This window comes from Oncorhynchus keta, chromosome 19 (genome assembly GCF_023373465.1).
Source record: "Oncorhynchus keta strain PuntledgeMale-10-30-2019 chromosome 19, Oket_V2, whole genome shotgun sequence".
NCBI lineage: Eukaryota > Metazoa > Chordata > Actinopteri > Salmoniformes > Salmonidae > Oncorhynchus > Oncorhynchus keta.
The window spans coordinates 21,474,900-21,486,384 of record NC_068439.1 but is presented as its reverse complement, the minus strand read 5'-3'; the positions used below and the strand labels follow the sequence as shown (position 1 = coordinate 21,486,384).

The 11,485-nt window shown below is 40.7% G+C and overlaps 1 protein-coding gene across 1 annotated transcript; it reads right to left on the bottom strand.

Annotated features, from left to right (window-relative positions):
- Positions 1 to 5,598: 5,598 nt before the first annotated feature.
- si:ch211-133n4.6 (uncharacterized protein LOC797776 homolog) lies at positions 5,599 to 10,273 on the bottom strand. The gene is made up of 8 exons (XM_035792623.2): positions 10,127 to 10,273; positions 9,195 to 9,259; positions 9,007 to 9,033; positions 8,655 to 8,687; positions 8,450 to 8,485; positions 7,570 to 7,599; positions 7,381 to 7,413; positions 5,599 to 6,770 (listed from the first exon to the last, which is right to left on the bottom strand). The coding sequence occupies exons 1-8, from the start codon at positions 10,135 to 10,137 to the stop codon at positions 6,595 to 6,597; spliced, it is 411 nt and encodes a 136-aa protein (XP_035648516.1). The 5' UTR covers positions 10,138 to 10,273; the 3' UTR covers positions 5,599 to 6,594.
- Between the last annotated feature and the right edge of the window lie 1,212 nt (positions 10,274 to 11,485).

The following is an 11,485-nucleotide window of genomic DNA, read 5'->3' as shown; positions in this document are numbered from 1 at the left end:
TTAAAGTGGTTGTGTTCAGAGTCTGTACTGAGTTTAAGTGATGCTGCTGTAACTTTAGCTAGTCGGTTCACCTTTAAAGCCGTTTCAGGATGCAGCCAATCCAAGTCATAGCAAAGATGCGTTCAAAGATGCAAAGTACGTTGAATTGTTCCCTATATTGACCTTAGGCAGTATATGCTAGGTTTGTCGTTAACATCTTTCAAATATTGCAAACCTTTACAACAGTTCATGAAACATTAAAACACCACTAAGAAACACACTGAGGTAGTACAGCATGATTAACATAGAGCTTTCGCTTCACTGAGTTATACCTGCAACAGAGGGCGTTTTGTGGTTGCAGGGAAGTGGGGGGGACCCAGCAAAGGAAGGTGACACCGGAGACCAGTGAACCATAAAAGGTCGATAGAATCTAGAGGAACTGGGCTGAGTGTTGTTTTGTCTTACCGGTGTGTGGGTGTCACTCTAGAAGTCAAACCCCTCACAGAAAATATAAGGGGGAGGATGGAGTGGAGGATTATGGGGAGGGGAGGTAGCCTTAATGCCTCATAGGATAGGCTTGGAGGGTTGAGCTCTATAACCTTCTTGCATGGTGGTGTGGGATTCAGCTGAGAGAGAAAATAGACCCTGGTTGCCTCTCTCTGAGGACGGCTGCCTGGGGCCGGGCCGGATCCAGGGGCTTATCCATCCGATAAGGGCTCTTGCAGGCCCCAGAAGTTTAATGTATCTGGCTGCAGGGGTGTCCAGTAACCTGGTGGCTATCCACTTCAGTGTAAGACTAAGAGTGGTCTGACCATTATGGGGGAATAGAACAGGTAATGCTGTTGTTGTATTGATGGTTCATAACTCTGATGGTTTAGTGTGGGGATTGGAAGTGGGACAATATTTCATGTTGCTGAAAAACCCTTTTACACTAGAAGGGACCTTGAGCAGGGGTACCCTCTGTCTGTGCATTCACACAGGTAATGGGGTTACTAAAGTCAAGTATACACCAAGAGGGTAGTTTGGGAAATGTTATTCTGATGTACACTGAGTGTACAAACTTTAGGAACACCTGCTCTTTCCATAACACAGACTGACCAGGTGAATCCAGGTATAAGCTATGAGCCCTTATTGATGTCACTTGTTAAATCCACTTCAATCAGTGTCGATGAAGGTAAGAGGTCAGGTTGTATGCCTTGAGACAGTTGCGACAAGGTTTATGTCCGCAATTCAGAGGTTGAATAGGCAAGACAAAATATGTAAGTGCCTTTGAACAGGATATGGTAGTAGGTGCCAGGCGAACTGGTTTGAGTGTGTCAAGAACTGCAACACTGCTGGGTTTTCCACGCTCAACAGTTTCCTGTGTGTATCAAGAATGGTCCACCACCCAAAGGACATCCAGCCATCTTGACAAAACTGTGGGAAGCATTGGAGTACACATGGCCCAGGATCCCTGTGGAAAGCTTTTGACACCTTGTAGAGTCCATGCCCCAAAGTATTGAGGCGGTTCTGAGGGCAAAAGGTGGTGCAACTCAATATAAGAAAGGTGTTCCTAATGTTTTGTACACTAAGTGTATATTAGGACATACTGTATGTTCTGTCCTTATCCTCCTCAATGTGATGGTTAATTGATATGTGTAATAATCTCTTTGATTTATGATTATGAGTCTTAACAGTAATAATAATGGATTTCATTTGTATATACAGCCCATATGATTCAAGGTTATATCAGGGGAACATAGCAGGAGTGAAACTTAGTTGCAACTCCATACTATATGATACACTATATACAGTTGGAGTCGGAAATGTACATACACCTTAGCCAAATACATTTAAACTCCATTTTTCACAATTCCTGACATTTAATCCTAGTAAAAATTCCCTGTCATAGGTCACTTAGGATCACCACTTTATTTTAAGAATGTGAAATGTCAGAAGAATAGTAGAGATAATTATTTATTTCATCTTTTATTTCATCATATTCCCAGTGTGTCAGAAGTTACCATACACTCAATTAGTATTTGGTAGCATTACCTTTAAATTGTTTAACTTGGGTCAAACGTTTTGGGTAGCCTTCCACAAGTTTCCCACAATTAGTTGGGTGAATTTTGGCCCATTCCTCCTGACAGAGCTGGTGTAACTGATTCAGGTTTGTAGGCCTCCTTGCTCGCACACGCTTTTTCGGTTCTGCCCACACATTTTCTATAGGACTGAGGTCAGAGCTTTGTGGTGGCCACTCCAACAATGCCTTGATTTTGTTGTCCTCAAGCCATTTTGCCACAACTTTGGAAGTATGCTTGGGGTCATTGTCCATTTGGAAGACACATTTGCGACCAAGCTTTAACTTCCTGACTGATTTCTTGAGATGTTGCTTCAATATATCCACGTAATTTTCCTTCCTCATGATGCCATCTATTTTGTGAAGTGCACCTCCTGCAGCAAAGCCCCCCCACAACATGATGCTGCCAACCCCGTGCTTCATGGTTGGGATGGTGTTCTTTGGCTTGCAAGCATCCCTCTTTTTCCTCCAAACATAACGATGGTCATTATGGCCAAACAGTTCTATTTTTGTTTCATCAGACCAGAGAAATGTTCTCTAAAAAGTATGATTTTTGTCCCCATGTGCAGTTGCAAACCGTAGTCTGTCTTTTTTATGGCGGTTTTGGAGCAGTGGCTTCTTCCTTGCTGAGCGGCCTTTCAGGTTAAGTCAATATAGGACTCGTTTTACTGTGGATATAGATACTTTTGTACCTGATTCCTCCAGCATCTTCACAAGGTCCTTTGCTTTTGTTCTGGGATTGATTTGCACTTTTCACACCAAAGTACGTTCATCTCTAGGAGACAGAACACGTCTCCTTCCTGAGTGGTATGACGGTTGCGTGGTCCCATGATGTTTATACTTGCGTACTATTGTTTGTACAGATGAACATGGTACCTTCAGGCATTTGGAAATTGCTCCCAAGGATGAACCAGACTTGGGAAGGTCTACAATTATTTTTGTAAGGTCTTGGCTGATTTATTTAGATTTTCCCATGATGTCAAGCAAAGAGGCACTGAATTTGAAGGTAGACCTTGAAATACATCCACAGGTACACCTCCAATTGACTCAAATTATATCAATTAGCCTATCAGAAGCTTCTAAAGCCATGACATAATATTCTGGAATTTTCCAGGTTGTTTAAAGGCACAGTCAACTTAGTGTATGTAAACTTCTGACCCACTGGAATTGTGGTACAGTGAATTATAAGTGAAATAACCTGTCTGTAAACAATTGTTGGAAAAATAACTTGTGTCATGCACAAAGTAGATGTCCTAACCGACTTGCCAAAACTATATTTTGTTAACAAGAAATTTGTGGATTGGTTGAAAAACACATTTTAATGACTCCAACCTAAGTGTATGTAAACGTCCGACTTCAACTGTATACAAAAGTATGTGGACACCCATTCAAATTTGTAGATGCGGCTATTTCAGCCACACCCATTGCTGACAGGTGTATAAAATCGAGCACACAGCCATGCAATCTCCATAGACAAACATTGGCAGTGGAATGGGCATACTGAAGAGCTCATTGACTTTCATTGTGGCACTGTCGTAGGATGCCACCTTCCAACAAGTCAGTTAGTCAAATTTCTGTCCTACTAGAGCTGCACCGGTCATCTGTAAGTGCTGTTATTGTGAAGTGGAAATGTCTAGGAGCAACAACGGCTCAGCCATGAAGTGGTAGGCCACACAAGCTCACAGAACGGGACTGCCGAGTACTGAAACGCGTAACGTGTAAAAATATGTCCTCGGTTGCAACAGTCACTACTGAGTTCAAAAACTACCTCTGGAAGCAACGTCAGCTTCCAGCGTCGGGAGCTTAATGAAATGGGTTCCATGGCCGAACAGCCGCACACACGCCTAAGATCACCATGCGCAATACCAAGTGTCGGCTGAAGTCAAATCAAATCAAGTGATGTAAAGCTCACTGCCATTGGACTCTGGAGCAGTGGAAACTTGTTCTCTGGAGTGAGGATTCACGCTTCACCATCTGGCAGTCCGATGGACGAATCTGGGTTTGGCGGATGCCAGGATAATGCTACCTGCCCAAATGCATAGTACCAACTGTACAGTTTGGTGTAGGAGGAATAATGGTCTGGGACTGTTTTTCATGGTTCGGGCTAGGCCCCTTAGTTCCAGTGAAGGGAAATCTTAATGCTACATCATACAATGAATGACATTCTAGACGATTCTATGCTTCTAACTTTGTTGCAACAGTTTTGGGAAGGCCCTTTCCTGCTTCAGCATGACAGTGCCCCTGTGCACAAAGCGAGGTCCATACATAAATGGTTTGTCAACATCGGTGTGGAAGAACTTGACTGGCCTTGCCTTGAGGCAAGTCCCCGCAGCAATGTTTTAACATCTAGTGGAAAGCCTTCCCAGAAGAATGGTGGCTGTTATAACAGCGAAAGGGGACCAACTCAATATTAAAACCCATGGTTTTGGAATGAGATGTTTGACGAGCAGGTGTCCACATACTTTTACTCATGTAGTGTATGTGGTTGTGTTCACGCCAGTGGAACGGAGCAGGAGTTAAAGACTTCAGTGAAACTACACATGATTATTGCATTTCCATTTTCATTGGTGTGTTGCACTTGCATTCAGTAGCATCTATGAATCACATGTTTATGCACAGTATTGACGTCAAACGGAAGAACCAAGGACACGGATGGTTTCTGATGTTGTGAGATTCTTTCTGGTGTTTACAGAACAGCTGGTGCTGTGAGATTAGGATATCAGGACCTGCTTAGACAAAGCAATTGTAACAGCAGAGCAAAGGAATTGCAATATATGGGAAAATGAATGGCTGCAGTATTGCTGTTATAATGAGTACACGATGCATGGAATGCTATGGCATATATGTATGAAAGTGTGTATTCTTATTAAACATGTATGTAGTTCTGTCCTTGTGCTGTACTTGTCTAATCATGTTATGCATTATGTCATGTTTTATGTTTTGTGTGGACCCCAGGAAGAGTAGCTGCTGCTTTAGCAGTACCTGATGGGGATCCTAATAAAATAAGAAATTGTCAAATGTATTCATTAGTGGTTACCTTGAAAAAAGTGCGTGCTCGAGAAATACTACGCTGGAGAGAAGCACAAGGCTCATGTTGGCACCAAGACTCCAGGATTGGTATTCAGAACACAGGGAGCTTCAGGTCAGAAACAGAGAGAAGTGTGCACAGCCCCATTGTAAACACCAATAGTACTACTTAATGTATATACTAAGATGTTACATGGAAAATGGTAATAACACTAATAACCTATTATTTTTTTGTACTTAGGTCTTCTTTCATCCTCATATTTGCATGTTGAATTACAATTACAGATAACCTTTCTTGAAACAGTTAGAAATGATTTAAAGTAGAACACAGGTATCTAGGTTTTACAAGTTAACCAGAATAATACATTTTGAAATGCCAGCAAATCAAGGCCATTCATTCTAAACAAAGGACAATTTTTTAAAATCCTTTTGTTATTTAGGAATGTATTGTCAATTCATTATTATTATTATTATTATTATTATTCATTTTTAACAATCTGGCATAGTTCAAGGATGGAAAACAGTCAGAAATATCACTTTGCTCAAAGAAGTTTATTTGGAAAGATATGATGTAAGATACAGAGGTTCACACTTAAACATGTTTTGAAATTGATATTCATCAAACATGTTTCATACATAATGTGTTGAATACTGTGGGTATAAAAACGATGATTAGAAAAAAGAAAGAAACATTTTTGATTGAAACACTGGTTTTGTGTTCGAGAGCAGGGTTGTTTTGAAAGATTATGCACTAAAAGATATGCTGACTGAGGACAGTATAACAGTCTTTGGGTAGGCAGCAACAGTAAAAGGTATCCTCATCAACTGAGAGAAAGTATGGGATTTCTTTAGCCTTTTTCTGTAAAGAATATCTAGTATTTTCACTTTAGCTAACAATATTGTATTGGTAGTTCGTAACTCCATATTTCCACCAACTGGCTCATGATCAAAATAGCAAGTCTCTCTAAAGTCACTGACACACCGGTAGCGTTTGCCAGCCGAGAGTACTTAGCACCTCTGAACAGAGTGCCAGCTGTAATTTGCAAACCGAGTGCAAACCACGCGAAAATGTTGGCAGTCAGACGCCCACAGGCAAGTGGTCCATAAAACACACCACGCCGAATGAACGGCGATCGACATTTAGTGCGGTGTGTGCGCTCATTTAGAAATGGAGGTATTTTCATGGGAGTGAGGTCCTTGCTATTTTGAAACAGGTTGGTGAATTTAGAGCCGTTTCAGTGGCTCTTAAGGTCAAGGTCAGTTATGATAATTTGGCCTGGTTTTATGTCATCACAATACATTGTTAATTTAATCCTACATTTTTATTCACAGAGAAATGCCCATGAGTTTGAATTGAACATACCACTGAGTGTTTTCCACAGACGTTACAGTAAACAATATGTCATGTCTTGCAAGTACGGTTCTGTACACGTTCATGTTATGGCATATACAGTAATAGGATACAATATGTTTCTTCTTCTATGCAATTAACGAAAAGTAAATGTTTGCCTCTGTGTCTTTTTGGCATTTCACTGCTGACGGCGGGAGGGTCGTGATCTCCTCTTTTGTTGTGGGGCTGGGGCCTTTCTCCGGTTCCCGCCTGCTGGCCCAACTAACTTTCCTGAGTTTTGTTGTGGAGCAGGAGTAGGAGGAGGAGGAGGAGGAACATTTTTTTCTTTCAGACCTTCATCTGAGCTTTCATCCTCTGAAAGATAAGGAAATGTTCAACTTAATTGTGGAACATTACACACATTTGATTGGTTCAATATTTGTGTTGAAAAGGTGTGTGTGTGTGAGTGTGTGTGAGTGTGTTTCTCGTCCCCACAAGGATATCAAAACAAGGAAAAGGGCTATTTTAGACTTAGGGGTTAGGTTTAGGGTAAGGGTTGGGTTTAGGGTTATATGGGTTAGGGAAATTAGGATTTTGAATGGGAATCAATTATTTGAGCCCCACAAGGATAACAAATCAAATATGTGTGTGTGTGTGTGTGTGCCACCTCTAGTCTTTTGACCCTCTCACCCCTCTTCAAATAGTATTTTAAATAACCCCCCCCCACCCGCTCCTCACGCCCAACCCACTAAGACTCCCACTTGACTTTTTCCCCCTTACTAGCTCTGACTTTGCTAATAACTACTTTATTGAGGAAAAGTGTACTTACTATGCCTGTGATAAGTGGTTGTGACCACCTTCTTAAGATGAATGCACTAACTGCACTAACTGCTCTGGATAAGAACGTCTGCTAAATTACTTAAAATAAACCATTTAAAAAATGTGTGTGTTTGTGGTGCTTCCCTGTTTGTATATGGTCTCTTACCCTCCTGGTCCTCAACACTGTTTGCTGCAACACCTACAATAAGGAATTAAAGCACATTCATATAAATATGATTTTTTCTCTCCCCCAGGCAGGTGTCCTGGCTAAATAAAAAATAAAAATACATTTGTGACTAAATGGAACCCATAGGTCTACGGGTTATATTCCTACACATAACAAAAGGATACCTACCAGGTCCAGTGACCCCATTAGGTTTAGGAGCTGTAGGGAGAGAAATTATGAACAGATACTTTAGATATCCACATAATTATGTTTATTTCTTAATTCATAATTGTTATTATACCAGTATTCTTTCAATGTTTTTTATTGTGAATACAGAATGACATAAACTCATCATCTTGTCTAACCTCTACACTTGTGCTGCTTTACATCTAAGATGAAACATGTTGACATGTTACAGAGCAAGGCATACATTTTCTGTCTAAATAATCTTTTGTTTCCTTTAAATACATCATATTTTATTGTGTTTAATCTTGTGCTTTTTGACAAACTGTAATTATACTGCATCAGATCGTTAAAAAAGCCCCTACCAGCAATCCCTCATTGTAATACTGTGGCATATCTATAAAGAAATTGCAGAAAATTGCATCATAAAAAACAGCATCACCGGCTATATTGTCTCATATATGGATTCAACATTTATGGATTGCGTTATTGTCTGCCATCAAGCTTCACTATACTGAGGAAATGTTTCAGGATACAAGAAGTACCACTAGATGGCGATGCAGGACAAAAGGTTCCAGGATCTCTCCTGTTTTGGGCGGTTCTAATGAGTCACGGAAAGGGCTCTGCTGACTTTTCTGAAGTGCAATCTGATATATAATCTCAGAATTTGTTCAGCAGACAAACAACCATCTGACCTGGGTTGGTCAAGACTACAAGACCCACTTTTATTTAGAGAGAATCAGAGGCTTCGTACCAGTAATCCACTCTCTTCCTGAAGTGTGCACTCGCAATCTCCCTTCCAGAGTTTTCCCCATGCCTAGACCTTCCCCTCTCCCATAGGTAGGACAGCATAAACCCCCCCTTTCTGCTGTGCTCACGTGCTCACCGTTAGGCTGATCCGAGGAGATGGCATTTATGCTCTCTGTGGAAAAAGCAGAGATTGCCATTATGAACGGGTATATAGACCACAGATTGATTACCGTTACGAATGGGTATATAGAACACATATAGAGCACAGATTATGGATTAAACTACAGGCATATTGAGCACTGGTTGTAAAGAGTTAGCCAATGAGGTTATGATGCTCTTACCAGTTGGAGCTTCCTCCGAGGTTGAGTCCTTATCTGTTTGTGAGAAAAGGGAGTATGGTTCAGAATCAGGCAGAAATGGGCCTTTCTTTACATAGTCTATTCATAGAATTTAGATCCAGACAACTTTAATGTCCTTAAATAGGCCATTCATTTTGCAGCAATCACGATATATACAGACAAAGTCAAAGTCACAAAAACAATAAGATCAAAATAGCAATGGATATTTACAAGCAAGTTGGCTGGGTAAGTGCAGTGCAATTTCAATATACAAATGACTGAATAAAAATGATTTTCAAAGTCACATAAAGGTCAACATAGGAGTTAGGCAAAATCAGAACATTTCTCAGAATACCTGTGGACATGGCTTGGGCAGCGTGATCTGAAAGTGTCACACAGAGACACACATTGTAACCACCATTCACGGATACTGTTAGTAACTCATTAATAACAGTTAATAACTACTTTATGCTGATGCTACTGTACATGCTGTTTGATTCAGCATCTGTTTTTCTGTATTCAAACACAATTGCCAACACTTACCGTTATTAGTGTCGAAGTCAGCTTGTACTAGCAGAACTGCCAGAGAGCAGAAGATGAGAAAATTCCTGGAAACAGAAATTCAAAATTGGAATTTAAAAACCAATGCTAATTGCAGACTAGTTAAAGAAGCAATGGCCTCGACACAGCTGCCTTCTCTGTTTCAGGCTCTTTGACTTTATGCCTGTCTCAGTGATTTTATGACCATCTGTTATTCTGAATTCTAATTTCCAATCACACACCAAATCCTTGTAATCAACAGGCTGCTTTGGGAATATTTTAGTTAAGGTGCCAAACGAAGGATCTCTGAAATCCACAACTTATTCCCATTGACCTGAGGGCAGACGTGTTCTTTAACAAGTGTATGGCATGGCCATTGTAAAATACCTAAGCCACCCTAATGTGGTGTTTTAAATCCACTTTCTATTGAAAACCCTGGAACCAACAAAAAAAACATCTAAATTGTGAAGGTATAGTGGTATCAAAAAGAGGTAAAGTGTGTAAAAAAAAATATTATTTTATTTTTTATTTAACTAGGCAAGTCAGTTAAGAACCAATTCTTATTTACAATGAAGGCATAGGAACAGTGGGTTCCTAGGCCTTATTCAGGGGCAGAACAACACATATTTACCTCGGGGATTTGATCTAGCAACCTTTCGGTTACTGGCCCAACCATCTAACCACTAGGCTACCTGCTGCACCGGTTATGTGACAATCATTCAAATTAAAGATGTAAACTAAAAAAAACAATTCTGATATTTTGCCAAATTATTGATCTTTTGACCAATCAGAACAAATATTTTGCCAATAATTGGAGAAAATATCATAATTGGGCTGTCTGTGTAAATGCAGCCTTAGGGTCCATGATGACATGTCACATTCTGCATCATACACTTAACCTTTAAAAAAAATCATATTAACAATAATACACTTACCTGGTCAACATGCCTTGAGGTTAGAGTCTGGATCCTGAATCGTACAGTACAGGCTTCAATATTGCACTTCAACTGGTCCTGACGCAGAGGATGGTGGTGCGTTTTTATACCTTTCCCAAAGCCCCTTGGAGATGGAAGGAGGAGGGGCCTGCTTATTGTGGAAAACCTGTGAAACAAGAAAAAAACGGTGTTATACCTATTAGATTTCATTAGTTACGTGGCTTAATGTACAGATTCATAGGTTTCCTACCAACATGTATTCTCTCAAAGGAATCTTATTCCCCCAAAGGCACATCTAAATATCACAGAAAACCTTTTGTTATATGAGGGTGTTTCTAACATCATATTTCCCTCTCTTTTCTGTGTGTGTTTTTTTTATCTGAAGGAGACGTTGAACTACAGTCTCTGTAAAGTTCAGCCTCTACGCTACAGTGGCTGTCTGAGGGGGTGTTGGGAACCTGTGCCAAGAAGCAAGGTTAAGGTGGAAACCAGAATGGGCTTAGGGCCCATAGGGCTCTGGTCAAAAGTATTGCACTAATAGGTAATAGGGTGCCATTTGGGACGTAGCCCTGATGATGGGAAGCTTCGAACAGCCTCTGTCCAGACCAGACTACCTGGCCAGGATTACACACACTGCTTCTCCTGAGAAATGTGTGTACTTCCTGCATTTCAGGCTAGTGGGCGGCAGCATCTCGATAAGGGGAATTCCCTGGTCCCAAATAGGGATCCTAGACTGAAATTTAAGTAAGTAAGTAAGTAATTAAGTAAGGCAAACCCGGACTAGGTTAAGGTCAGGAGGAACAGTCTGATTTTGGTCCAAAAAGTTGGTGAAATAAGGTTACAAGGGTCTGTTTCATTCAAACATAATCCCAAGGACCTAGTTTCTAGAGATGGGTTTGATAGACTTAACCAAGATTGTATCAAACTTAACAACAGTCTTAGCTTGGCACAGGCAGATCTTATCCTGTGGTATTCCACTTCAAACTCTCTACGTACAGTAGCTTATACTACACTCTTAGAAAAAAAGGTGATATCTAGAACCGAAAAGGGATCTTCGGCTGCCCCCATAGGAGAACCCTTTTTGGTTCCAGTTAGAAATCCAAGTAGAACCGTTTTGGTTTCTATGTAGAACCTTTCCACAGATAGGTCTACATGGAACCCAAAAGTGTTCTATCTGGAACCAAAAAGGGTTTTACTTGCAACCAAAAAGGGTTCTCCTATGGGACATTCCGAAGAACCTTTTTGGAACCCTTTTTTCTAAGAGTGCACTTTTTAAGTGCAGTGGACGTGGAAGTGGGATCTCGCCTTACAATGCAGACTTCGTGATCTCAGGGTAGCCTACAGCATATAGTTACTATT

Coding starts and splice junctions, on each gene's coding strand:
- si:ch211-133n4.6 (XM_035792623.2), bottom strand. Junction 8,486..8,654: donor CTCGGAGGAAGCTCCAACTG/GTAAGAGCATCA, acceptor CTTTTTCCACAG/AGAGCATAAATGCCATCTCC. Junction 7,600..8,449: donor CTCCTCGGATCAGCCTAACG/GTGAGCACGTGA, acceptor CTCTCCCTACAG/CTCCTAAACCTAATGGGGTC.